At 37.3% G+C, this 13937-nt stretch overlaps 1 protein-coding gene across 2 annotated transcripts in view; it reads left to right on the forward strand.

Annotated features, from left to right (window-relative positions):
- Positions 1-13937, forward strand: part of TBC1D32 (TBC1 domain family member 32) — a 96503-nt gene that overhangs the window by 64212 nt on the left and 18354 nt on the right. For both annotated transcript variants that reach the window (XM_086632107.1, XM_086632108.1), the window contains exons 26-27: positions 1544-1669; positions 10398-10481. In XM_086632107.1, coding sequence (XP_086488233.1) covers positions 1544-1669; positions 10398-10481 — 210 coding nt within the window. The remainder of the gene's footprint in view (positions 1-1543; positions 1670-10397; positions 10482-13937) is intronic.

Raw genomic sequence — 13937 nt, forward strand, 5'->3', positions numbered from 1 at the left:
CAGTAACAGCACGGAATGAACTGACCTGCACTCCCCCAGTCCCTGCCCGCTGCACTGCTGGGGGGAGGAGGTAGAGCCGGGAGGAAAAGAAAAGGGGAGGGGAAGGTGTCAGTTTTAAGATCTGGTTTTGTTTCTTTCTGTCCTCTCAAGTAACCGGTTTTGTTTCCCTTTGTCCTTCTAAGTAATCATTAATAAACTGTTTTGCTTTAAGAAATCCCAGTCTCTTTTGCCCGGGACCATGGTTGGTGGGTGCTCCCTCTGTTCTTGTCTCAACCCTCAGTCCCTTTTTTTTTTCTCCTCTCTACTTTGCTGGAGAAGGAGAGACTGTGTGAGTTTTAGTTGCTGGATCAGCCTAAAACCATGACAGAATGAAAAACGTTATCTGATTTGTGCCTCATACATAACAATTGTACCAAAAGACTGTGTTCTAACAGTGCCCAGGTAAACAATCAAGCATTCGTAAGTTAGAAAATGCCCGAATTATATTGTTTCGACCTCTGACAGCACCAACAAAGAGCCTGTGGTCCTGGGCTGAAGCATGTTGGGCGCACCTAGATTCTTTAGAAAACTCGGTGTAAAATTATAAGGTTCTCTAAATATTAACGCTAAACTTGCAATGTGACGTTTCAGTGACAGCAAAAGTATACTTTTAGTGTAACCTTTTGTCCCATTTCTAAGTCCTTGTGCCGAAGTTGGGTAAAGGTGGAGATTATCAGCAAAGCTATTATAAGAATTCTCATAGCATGAGTAGCCCAATATATTTTTGCAAAATTTAATCGATAGATATGCCTAGCAACCTGAAGGCATACACGTGTCATAATATCTGTCCATAGTAGAAGGGTCTGAAGGAAACCTGCTTACAGAAAGAAGCAGAAATTTTCTATGGAACACTTATTTTGCTGACTTACCATGCTTCATTTCATGTTCTACAAAGTAGTGCTGCCACCTCATGGTTTTATTATTAAACCAATGATATTTGTTGGAGGATCTTCGCCTATCTTTTCTATTTTAGATTCTCAGAGTGTGAAATTACATGGAAATACCAAACCTTTTTCCAATTCTTATCCAATTCTTATCATTTCAGGACAGGAGAGTAATAACTTTAGGGGAGTTATAAAATGTTCCTTGGTAATGTCTTGAATGTTCAAAACCCAGCAGTATGTAGAATGAATATTTCCGTTCTGTAAAAATCAGAATGTTATCAGCTTTAGAACTGCTTCTCCAGTTTAGTTGTCACAGGATAGGGGATATTTATTTAGACTTTTCTTCCTAAGGTATTTAGACTTTTCTTCCTAAGGTATGAGGTTTGCCAAAATACTAGGCAATGACAGGGCTCTCAGCTGTGTCTGACTTTCTTGTTCTTCATTGAAATGATTTCTAGTTTCTGAATGCATCTGCTTGTCTCTGTGGTACTCTGTAACTAATAACTTCTGATTACTTACCATAATACGTTTAAAAGGAAGAAAAAATAAAAGAAGGAAAAAAAAAAAGAAAAGTTCCAAGATAATCATTACAGAATAACACTAATTTTTATTTCTTTTAGACAAAGATCTTGACAAGCTGTTATCACTCTTAAGAAGTCCAGAGAAGCAAACTGGGTGGACAGAAATTTGTAGAAAACAGTTCTGCAAAGTCATGAAAGCCAGACCGGATATCATCAGTGGAAAAAGTGAGTATAGAATCATAGAATGGTTTGAGTTGGGAGGGACCTTTAAGATCATCTAGTTCCAACACCCCTGACATGGGCAGCAACACCTTCCACTAGATCAGGTTGCTCAAAGCCCCATCCAACCTGGCCTTGAACACCTTCAGGGATGGGGCATCCACAACTTCCCTGAGTATCTGTTGCAATGCCTCACCACCCTCAGAGTGAAAAATTTCTTCCTTAGATCTAATCTAAATCTATCCTCTTGCAGTTTAAAGCCATTGCCTTTTGTCCTATCACTACATGTCCTTGTCAAAAGTCCCTCTCCAGCTTTCCTGTAGGCCCCCTTCAGGTACTGGAAGGCTGCTTTAAGATCTCCCTGGAGCCTTCTCCAGGCTGAACAGCCCCAACTTTCTCAGCCTGTCTTCATAAGAGAGATGCTCCAGCCCTCAAATCATCTTCGTGGCCCTCCTCTGGACTCATTCCAGTAGCTCCATGTCCTTCTTCACAGTATTCCAGGTGGGGTCTCCCGAGAGCAGAGTAGAGGGGCAGAATCGCTTCCCTCGACCTGCTGGCCACACTCTTTTTGATGCAGCCCAGGACACGGTTGGCTTTCTGGGCTGTCAGCGCACGTTGCCGGCTCATGTTGAGCTTCTCATCCACCAGCACTCCCAAGTCATTTTCCTCAGGGCTGCTCTCAATCCATTCTCCGCCCAGCCTGTACTTGTGCTTGGGATTGCCCCGACCCACGTGCAGGACCTTGCACTTGGCCTTGTTGAACTTCATGAGGTTCTCACAGGCCCATCTCTCCAGCCTGTCAAGGTCCCTTTTTTTTTTCTAGATTTTTTTTCTTTCTAGATTTTCTAGACTGATCTCTTCTTGGATTATATGAATTTTTTGTTGAAAATTGTTTGTCTTCCTGCATCTAAAAGGAATTATTTGTTGAAAAAAACTATTTTTACAAAAAACAGAATATACATTTGAAGTGGATGACTTACAAAGAAAAAGAAAAGTCTTTCCTTTTGTGTTTTGTAGTTATCCATACACAGCCTCAAAACCTGTGTAGGTTGTTTTCTGTAATTTTATTGGAGGTACCAGAACCTAGAATGAAGAATTAGTGTTAACCCAAAGCAAAAAAATTCTGCTTGCTTCTGAATAACTGTTTCCAACTGTGATGGAACTGGGAGTAAAAGTCAGCAAGAAAGTATCCATGGAATTGTTGTTAAGCCTCACAAAGACTTCTGCAAATGCTTTCACAAACCACACCAAAAAGTGAAATATGAAAATAGAAATAGAATAGCATAACAAAACAATAAATAAATAAATAAAAACACCCTACAAAAGGACAGTAATATTATAAACTAAGTGTAAGTACTAGTAATTTAAGTGGATGCAAAGCTGTTCACATGTTGCATATCTGCTTGGAGATATTTCAGAAGCAGCAAAAAAAGCTAGCTGTGTGGTTTGAGATAACATCACGTTCATTGAAACTGTTATGAGAGACAGCTCTGTATCTTTTTTAGTGTGTGAAGCTCTCCCAAATTTCAGAGGACTGAGAAGCTTTAGTCCAGATCCCAAGAAATCAAAAGTTTCTTTTTAGTTACAGATGGAGCAAACTCCAAGGATTACAGAACAAAGATGCATACTTATGTTTCCTGTACTGGGCCCTTTCTAACATTAACAGCAGTTGAACCAGAACATAAACAGCAAAGATTACACTGGATTCAATAACTGTACAGTGTAGTGTGTATTGATTTTTAAAATATTTTGCCATCTGGCATCAGGATTACCAGATGCTGGATCTGTAGAACCTGCTTGAACTCCATCAGAAAATTCTTGAACAAACCATACAGTATCAATATCTCTAATTCTTTCTTTTGGTGTTGATTACCATCACATTGACTTGGTCAATGTTTTTGTGCTAAATGCTATGGTATCGCATTAATTTTGGGAATTTCCATCTTCATCCCTAGATTGGCCTTTTCTCTGCTAAGCGTCACCTCTGGCCGTATCTTTTAAGTAATTTCTGTAGTCAAACATCAAGATACAGTTTGGAATGCCTTTATATACTAAAAGGAGATACAAACCTTCCTCAGGCTTGTATGTCTTTAAAGGTGGCAGGACTGAAAGTATGGAATTGTTCTTGGTCATCTAAAAGCAAATCATATTGTAGACAACCAGCTTCTACATTCTATTGTTCTAAGCACAATAGGCTAAGACAAAAGCATTCTTCTAGTCATTTGTTCTATAAAGGTTCCATAGAATTGTGGATGCTAGGGATACTGCTTGTTGTTGAGTGTCTTTGCATATGTCTTTGGGACACACAGATCAGCTAGAGAACCACGAGTAGAGCCCTTGGTCAGGTTAAGTCTTGGCCTCTTTTGGACTACTCTTTGCAATGCTCGTGGCCTCCCTGAAGCATCTTTAGTACATCTAGATAAGACCTTTTGGTGTATTGACGTCTAGGCTTTGGCAGGAAGAGAAACAGGCAAATCAGCTCTGAGAAATAGCTTAGATTTATGTAGAAGATTATTGGGCTTTGTGAATCTAGGCTGCCTATATTGCATGTTCAAATCGTTCACATGATTGAGAGGTATTTTTTTTTTGAACTGGTAATCTTGACTTGACTGTTTCATCCATGCCTTTTTCAGTTGTCTCTCCCTTCTCATCCTTCAGGTTTTGCAGAAAGCATTTTTGTTGTCTTCAGCCCCAGCAACTCCTTTTTCATCTGTTCCTAGTTAGTGTTGTGTCAGCACCTGACCTCTTTCCTGTGTGGGCAGATTGAACGCCTTTAATCCTCTCCTCTCCTGAGAGACTTTAAACTCTAAGTAACAGAAATTGAAAGTGTTGCAATACATCATATAATTACATGCTAACATTCTTCCCTTCATAACTGAGAGGTAATTAGTCCTCAGATTCTAATCGTTCTCCTCAACCTTTATATCCATATGTGGATATGGATATGGATAGGGATGGTAAACTCAGCTAAAGTGACTTGCTCCGTGGAGTCATTCAGAGTTTTCATGGCATATCTCCCTCAGGAATCTGGACTTAAATTATGAATATTCTACGGGGCCTATTAATTTACCTCCAAAGTGTTCTCTCTTAACAACAAACACACACACGTGGGAGGCATATTTCTTTTTTAAGGTAATTTTCCTCCTCAAGCAGTTATTCTTTTAGTCTCAGCAACTGTTGATGACTTCAAAGATACGAAAAACATAGCAGCTCTTCAAATTGCACAGGAGATCTTACTGGAAAACACAGGATTTTTCTTCATTTTTTACAAGTGGAATGGTTGATGAAAGAAGAGTGGTTATGATCAACACAATGTTCTGCAATCCATTAATGCTTTGTGAGCTCTGCATCATCTGAGGTAGCTCTGTCAAAACATGCTGGCAAAAGTACTGTGATCAGTTGGGTCAATGTCATTGTTTGTGATGTTTGGGTGCTAAAGCCTTTAGCAATTGCTGCAAGAGGTTAAAAGTAAATGGAGAAATTTTCCCATGAGATGAAGAATCAAAAAGATGGATATTTTCCATAGGTATGGCTGTTGTGTGTAGTTGTGGGGTTTTTTTTTTGTTCAGGATAACAAAATTTCAAACTTTGGCAGTTTATCAAAATAGCCTAATCAGACATTGCAAATGTAGCCTATATCAAGGTATACTTTACAGTTACCCTCTTCGTTGATATTCAGGTATCTCAGTTGTCACCACGCTGTCTATGTATAAAAGTAAAGATAATAGAGACTTTAGGTTTTGTTGGAAAGGGTCTTCTGGATTCAAAGACAATGAAATAGTACATTTTTTAGAGCCGCCATTGCTAGCATGTTGTTCCATCTTTTAAGAAAAACATTATTTAAATTTCAGTCTTTATTAGATCCAGCTAAGGAAGATTTGACTAACTTCAGTCTTGTTTAGTAGTCTTCCATAAGCTGTCTTGTTAAGTGTGTGAGAGAGAGTTCTCTAGGTGTGATTTCAAAAAGACAAATCAAAGTAACTGCATTAGCTTTCCATTCTGAATTGATCCTCAGAGGAGCCTGTCCTTCTCTGCAAGAAGAACATAGATACTCTAAGCAAAATTTGATCTTTTAAAATATAGACCAAATCTTCTGCCTTGAAGATCGCTCAATTAGATCTAGATTCTGCCTGTGGTCTGCTCTCATTTTTCAGTATGACCAATTAAAAACCACTACATTCACAAAAGAGATTTTTAGAATAATACAAAAAAGATGTTTACTTTTTTTATGTCCTTACTTGATTTTTCAAGGAGGCTTGTTTCAGAATTAGAGCGGAACAGTGGATCTTTCATGTTACACAGGAAGAACAATTGCAGATCAAAACTTCTTTTTTCTGTGCCCCAAACCAGTTTTGAGCAGTTTCCAAAGGAATATCGTGTAAACAGCGTAAGTGCATGTGAATGTGCATGCAAGCGTGTGAAGATTGCAACATTTGGTTAGGATTTGAAAGGCTGTTTTTTTCCATTTGTGATGAAAAACAGACTCAACTACAAGGTTCAAGCAAACGGTTTATTTGCACGACACTTACAGGTTTAACTGTAAGGTTCAAGATAACAATTTACTCGAACGGCACTTGCAGATTCAATACGCCACTATTGCAGGTTTTTATGGATACAATGGAGGAAGGCACTATCGCAATTTAAAAAAATAAAATATACACTGTTAAAATACACTATCGCCACACACAAGAGAGTCATGGAATGCACTATTGCAGCACACAAGAGTCAACACACAAGCGCACAGACATAAAGCTGCTCAATAATCACTTACCCCTCCAGGTAAGGGCCCTCAATCCCAGGGAAGTTACCTTGGCCGGCATCCCGATCAAGGGGGGAAGAATTTCGTCACAGACGAGCTGTGTAGTTGGAGAAGCAGCTCCTGATTCCCAACCCAAATCATAGGGCTTTTATCCCCTGATTTACGTGACTGTGTAGGTGCCATGCCTGAGGGGGTCTTTGAGGTGTGACGGGAATTTCCCCTTATCGATCGCCTGAATGCACAAAGTTGTCTGAGTACACAGAGTTGTCGCTGAAGCAGAAAACTTCCAGCTTCCCTTTACCTTATCTCAGGCAACTGGACAATGGTTGGATTGAGACTCAGGGCATATTCTTTGTTGAGGGATTTCAAGGCTCAAATCAAATTCTGTTTTTTTGTATAATGCAGCACTGACTTATCAGACAGCTCAGGGCTGAGCTATCTACACAGCTCCCCGTGGGTCATCTCTGCCTCAAGGCAATACAAAGCTGGATTGCTTCTACAACCCGCCCTGTGTCACCTGTGTCCTGGGCACTGCCAAGAAATTTGGTTTGGATCTGTGAGCTGGATGATCCATGCACCGTTCATAAATAATAGACTTGTATGTTGATGTAAGACATGCAACCTTCATCTCTAACGGAAGCACTGACTCTTACAAAGAAGTCATCTGTCCAAGGCTTTCACTCTTGAATTTTTAACCTCTAACACAAGTCAAGAAGGGCTACTGGTAACTGTCTTAAGAAAGTTCTTTTCCTTTTAAACTCCTCTGAAGCATCTGTGAGTTGGTATGCAATATGATCCAGTAACACTAGATACATTAAAGAATCTGAAAAAATCTGATGCTTTTTGCAGTTTTTTGACCTTTTTGGCTTAAACCTTTCAGAGTAGGAATTAGATAACCTCTCATGATGGTTACCTGTTAAAACAGTTTTAATCACATGATTTTTTTAAAATAAATATTCTTTATGCAGCTTAGAAGCCATTTCAATTACTTTCCTTTTGTACATTAGTTCTTCAAGGAAGAAACCCATCCTGCAGGAATTCAGCTGTTTTATGAGCATGCTGCAATTGTTTAGGGAATTTTTAAACCCTTTCATTTATTTTGTATATGATTACACACTCCTAAATTAAAATTATCTTTATTTTGGATGCACGGATTAAATTTGCATGAGATAATTACCAGTCTCTTAAAAATATCAATGTTAATACAGCCAAGCTACCATAATTTGAGAAAAATCAACATTTTCACCGAGTTGGTAGGCCACAACACTAATCTCTATCTCTGAACATAACCTCTGCATAAGAATGTTGTCTTTTGCAACAATACTGACTGTACTATAGAATGGAATTTCCTGAATTTCTTTTGTCTGCTCTTCCAGTTAAATAAAAAATCACTGAGTCCATTTCCAACTTTATAAAGATTTTTCAGAGAGTGTCCAAATGTCATCTAAATGATGTAGTGTTAAAAGACAGAAATTAAAACAACTACATGTCATTTCACATGGATTTCTTTTGGAGGAGACAGTGAAAACCCTTTATTTGTGTATTAACCCAATTTGTTTTGATAAAGTTTTACGTGTGTCTTTGTCTCTCAAACTTGATTAAAAGCTTTTCAGACATCCTGATAGGCACTTAGAGAAATACTTTCAAATGGTGGAAATCAATTTGGTGCTTGAGTTTCAAAAAATTGCTTAGCAGTTGAGCTGTCACTTCTCCCATTAACTCAAGCACTGAACTGAAATATTCGACTGCTAGGTCAAGCGTGTGGATGCCTTCCAACAAAAAGAGAAGAAATGTACAATGTTCTGACTTGGTTTTAAGCTCTCTGAATTAAGTGATATTTTAGTTTTCTAACATAGTTCCTGTTTGTTATTATAGTATTGCAAATTTCAGTAATCACAGTACTAACAGTCATACAGTAAACATCTAGCTAGTTTCAAATTTTAAGTTTAATTTCTGCTTTTTGCTATCTACAGCTCCAGGTCTAGACACCTTTTCTCATTTTACACACATACTTGTTACATCGTTTGTGGACCAAATGCCACTAAGTGTATTAGTGAAGATTAGCGAGATTGTTTATTCTCACAGAATGAATGAACTATTACTCTTCTATAAAATATATTGCTTTTTGCTAGCCCTATGTGGTTTATTAACCATGATTAAAAATATCTTTATTATGTTTAATTAGCAGTTTCTTCTTTCCATAAAAATGCATAAGAATATAAATTACACATACAATTTTTTTGTTTTGATTTAATAGTCTTTTGCAATGCAAAATTGATTTTGTTACTGTTAGAGTTGGCTACTCATAACTGTAAATCTGCGTTTAGCTGTTGTAGTGAAACTTCTTTTCCCCTTATTCCCTACCCATCAACACAGTATTACCAAAACTCAACCTGTTCATAAATTCTTGTGGACTTATTCAGTGTAAATGACTTTCTGTAAATGTTTTAGACAACTAATCAAAAAAAAAAATCATGATTTAATGTCAATATGTTAGCTTAAAATGGTTGGAAGAAGAGTTAATTGTCTTTATGATATCTTTTTCTTCATTATTTCTCTGGCATAGCAAGCATCAGACTGTGGATGGAGATTCCATCTTCCTCCTCCTCACATGCAAAATAGCTCCACTGCAGTCTCCTTCTGTGTTAGTTTTTCTGTCAGCAAGACTAGTTCAAGAATTTTCTAAAGCTTTCTTCATTGCCACCTTCACCATAGATTGTTTTCCCGTACTTGTGCCACTACAACTGTTCATACAGCTAGCTGCTAAAAGAATTTACTGGAACTATTTGGTCTAAAACCAGCAAAACAACCTGTGGGTGCATGGAGTTATGTGCAAGAATGGGTGACTAGGGGCTGAAGCTTCAGTGCTATTAAATTGAGGTGCTGCCAAGGAAATGGTGACATGCAGACTTAAAACAGGAAATCCCACGGGTATCAGCACTCCTTACTCTCTCAATACACTTCCTTGCTTTGCATTATTGTGAAAAGAAGGTTACATCACTATTCTTTCAATCCTGTTTATCATGACAGCAGCAGCTACTTTGGGATAATATTTACTTATAAAAAATGTTCATTGGTGCTATCAAATTCTTGACATGGCTTATCTCAAGATGGGCTTCCTCCATACAGTATGTGTAAAGACTTTCTTGTGTCCTTTGTTTGAATCTGTGAAGTGGTAGCGTGCTCAGTTGCAGTAGCCTCAAACTTGCTGAATTGAGGAACCAGGAATAGCTCTTGCTAATGATTTGTCATTCAGAGTTCTCCCTAACTTCCTGGCTAAGGTCCCATTAAGATGGGAGATACAATTTCCTACATAGTGACCAGATGTCAACATCTGACTTATCTATGCAGTATCTGCAGACTCAAAGTTTCATGGCAAGAACTGAAGAACATTATGGTCGTCATCAAAATACAGAATTTCTCAAGGGAAATGCTCCTATTGCTTAGTTTTAAGCGAATAATTTTTATCTTGTGATGGCATAGGTGATTTTTATCGGGTTTTTTTTTGGAACAACCCTTAAAACTTTCATTAGTATCATTTTGGGGTGGAGTGTTTTTTTTGTTGTGTGTGAGTTGTTGAGTTATTTCCTTTTTTTTTTCCTCTTTCCTGTCTACAGACACAGACAAATATTGTAATATATTGTCTTTTAATTATAGATAATTTTCATTTCATATTGAAACCATGTAACAAATTCCGAAGTAATCCTTGGAGGATATAAAGACAATATGGGATTCTCTTTCCGTTTACACTGAATATATTCTCAGTAAAGCTATTAAAATTTAATTTAAGTTGGGAATGGTGTTAGGAATGCATAAGAGCAATGCATGCTTTGAATTGTTCCCCCGTAAAACCATGAATAAATATGCAGGAATTGAGATAGCTTTAGTTTTTCACATATTGTCATTTTGTTGCGTAATTAGTTCCACATTTTGTTCATTGCCTCTAATGTTTTAATGGGTTTTTACTTTTTGCAGTTTTGGCAGAATTAATTGAAACGTTCGTGTCGCATCTTTCTGAAAGCCGATCGGATTGTTATTTCAGCACAGGAAGCTATAAAGGTCAGTTTCCAAATAATTTATTGCCACACACACTCTTTGTATTTAAATTACTTCCTTTTTAAATGTATCCATAGCATTTCAGGGGTTGTTTAAAATGTTCTTTAACAACTCAGAAATCTGTGACTTAACTGGTGGGAAATACCTCACTTTGGAGCAAAAGATGATGTGTAGACAGTATTATTATGATTATTAGTGATGGGCTTTCATATTTCTGTAGGTATAGTGGTAAGATGGAGATGCAGAACAGGTGAGGTTATGACCCAGAGTATTTGTTGACACCTATTATACAACAATTTGCAAAGCTGGTGGCATAAACATTTAAGATGATATAAGCAATCTGGCTGACCTTTTGAAAGCCTCATAACATATAATTAACCCAAAAGCATGCAATTTATATTGCATTAAAGGATATGCAATAAAGAATTGCTATTGTTGGCAGAGTAACGTGAGTGTTAGTTTTGTACAGATGTGCTTACAGCCAAGAATAAAGTTAATTTATTCTGAGAGTAAAGTAATACATTTTATTACTTAGAAGCACTTGCAAAATTAGAAGATTTAGAAACATTGTTAATATCTGCTGGACAAGTGCACTTTCATTTTTTACTGTCTGTCCAGGACTTTTCTCTTCAGTGGTAGTTCAGCTGTTTAGAGTTCTTATTTTGCCACTAACTCCGAGAACCAAGCCTGTTTTGGGGAGAGTCTGCTATTTATGCTGTTATTTTATTCTTACATCCATATATAGTGTCCTTGGAGACCTCAGACTTGCCTTTGAAGTTTCAAAGCATAAAACCCCCTTAGTAATTTAGAGGATCTCTTTCTTTTATGTAGTGGCCTTTACTTTCTGAAAGCTTGCTAACAGAACACTCTTTATTTGAGAATCTCTCTCTTTGCTTAATGGAGAGAGCTGCTGAAGTGACAGTTCTTTCTGTCACTATTTTATTTTTCCTTAAAAGATCCTTCAAGAGTTTTTTGTTGTCCTGCAATAGTTTATCATTTACTTTTCAACTTCTCAAGAGGCATAATGAGCAACAAAATTATCTTCCTGGGCTCATAAGACTTGCTATTTATATATTTCTGACACTTCCCAATTCCAATGATGATTTTGATAGTTCCTTTAAAAGCCCACGTATGTCTTCATGACATAAATGATTTATTTGACACCTAAGCTGCCCCTCTTGCTCCTCTCTGTACATCCCTTTTGTTACGTCACAGTTCAAAGTATCACACATTCTCCAATGATATGGAAGGCCCAGGTGTAGCTTTCTTTTCTGTCTTGGGGATGCCTATCTCACATTTCTTTGGAAAACCCTATTTCTGCAGACCTAACTTTTCAAGGTTGTCTTAGTGTTTCTTGTTAGAAAAACAGGAAAACCTGCTTGGTTTGAAAAAGGCAAAAACTAACTAGAGGAGGAACAGACATCTAACTGTGTGGCCTTCAAGTGGATGCCTTGCCCAGCAAAGGCAGCATCCTGCTGTTTCTCAGTCATGATAGCTAAGTGCTTCCATCCAGTATGGAAGAACTCTAATGAAGGGAAGTAGCAGTCCATGCTCTGTTCACTTAGACGTTGAGTACCTTAGTTTCAGTCCACTCTTCTCAACCTTTTGTTCAAAGCTAGGATTTAAAACACATTTAGGAAGGTTGAACCTGGATCTTGTGCTTCATCGATGTGTGATTTCACCATGAACCATTGATTAGGTGGACATGGCAACAACACTACATTATTTATCTAAAATTTAATGCCAACTTTGAAGAAACACCAGGTTTGAAAATCCTGTGACAACTGAATACATTAAATTAATTTTTTAGAATGGAAAATTCCAAAGAATAGGAACAGAAACAAAACAAAGATAGTAAAAGTCTCAATTATTGATTTTCTCAAGCGTGACAGATTTTCTTTCCATGAAAAATGAACCCAGTCTGTATTCTTGACATTCCTTTTTGTATTTTCTGAATATTTTTTTCATTCAGTCTTATACAGGCACTATTGGACATTAATTCTGCATAAGTTTGCCTGTTCAGTTCTCAAATAAAAGTTTCAAAATTTAAAACGTTGGCTGATGAACGGTTTTCATTTGCAAATGCTTTTGATATGCCATGTGTTTTAAAGAAGACAAGCTTGGAAATGGGAGAGTGAGTAGCCTTCTTAAGGACAGTCAGTAGTCGGGTGGTAAGAAAATGATGTGAAATGTAGGCAAAGGGCTGGTTTTGTCTTAATGCTTTCTTTCTCTGTCAGCAACACCATTATCACAGGTGCTTTTTCTGAAGAGTTCTCCAGTCCAGGAAAGAGTGTTGCTCAGGCAAACAGCATATGTTTCATCAGGGATTCTTTTAAGTTTTATAGGAAAATAGTTAATAAAGTTTCATAGCACCTTTTCCAGACAGGTATAGCAAGGAGTGTTGTCCAGGGAAACTAGTTTAGACCAATAAATTGACATGCTGATTGACATGAAGGTAAAACAAAAATCTAGCTCTAAAATTGAATCTATGATCATTCTCCACTCTGGAACAATAAAAGGGCTTGATTGTAAGAATCAGTTGTACGGTTAAATTTACACTTCTTTCGTTTACACTCATTTCATTTTTGCCTCATAAAACCTACAGTGTGGCATTCCTATGAAGACAGGGAATGTGCTTTGAGAACCCAAGTCTGTATTATGCTTCCTATAGTTGTACAGAGGAGCAAACAAAACACACTCAAATCTTTATCAGATGTTGTTTACTTAAAATTAGGTTTCTTACTGATTGAATAAGGATTGATCAGATTTATGTACATTTCCCAGGATGTTCTGCTAATGTGTATGAAGGGTTGGAATGTGTCCAAGGAGAACAATTAATTAGTGAATGCCATGTTATTTCACAGTAACTTTCCCATATATGTACGTGTATGCTACCTAAGCTAAATCCTAAAACTGCTGTTACAGTAGAGACATTTTTCTGAATTAGGTAAAGATACTGAGTTGTTAGAAGGTAAACTATATTCCAGATGCATCTTTCTAGCTGCACATCTAAGTAAGCCAAACACGTACTTGGCAATTGCACGTGTCCACCATTCTCTTCGATAAATTTGGGTCTGAGGAACTGAAAAAGAGTTTCTAGCAGTTGTTTAATTTTAATGAAGACAAGCCATAATTTTCATGAAAGTGGATTCAGTACAATGCATAGATATTCAGTGTTTATCATGTTTCTTGAAATGAGAAATTGATTATCTTAAAAAATGACAGCTTTCTAAACCTGTAGGTAGTTGTAATTAGAATAACACAGTCATCCATCTGCTGTGGAATCCCTCAGGATTTCAGTCTGTTATAAAATGTGCAAATATGGAAAAATCAAATTAGTTTAGGTTGTTACCATTTTCAAGATAAGAGAGAAGGAAAAATACCTGATAAACCACTATGCAGTTGCAGCGTTTAATTAGAAACAGTAACACAAATCTTACTTGAAGTTTACTTTCTGCT

This window comes from Tauraco erythrolophus, chromosome 2 (assembly GCF_009769465.1).
Source record: "Tauraco erythrolophus isolate bTauEry1 chromosome 2, bTauEry1.pri, whole genome shotgun sequence".
In the NCBI taxonomy this organism is placed as follows: domain Eukaryota; kingdom Metazoa; phylum Chordata; class Aves; order Musophagiformes; family Musophagidae; genus Tauraco; species Tauraco erythrolophus.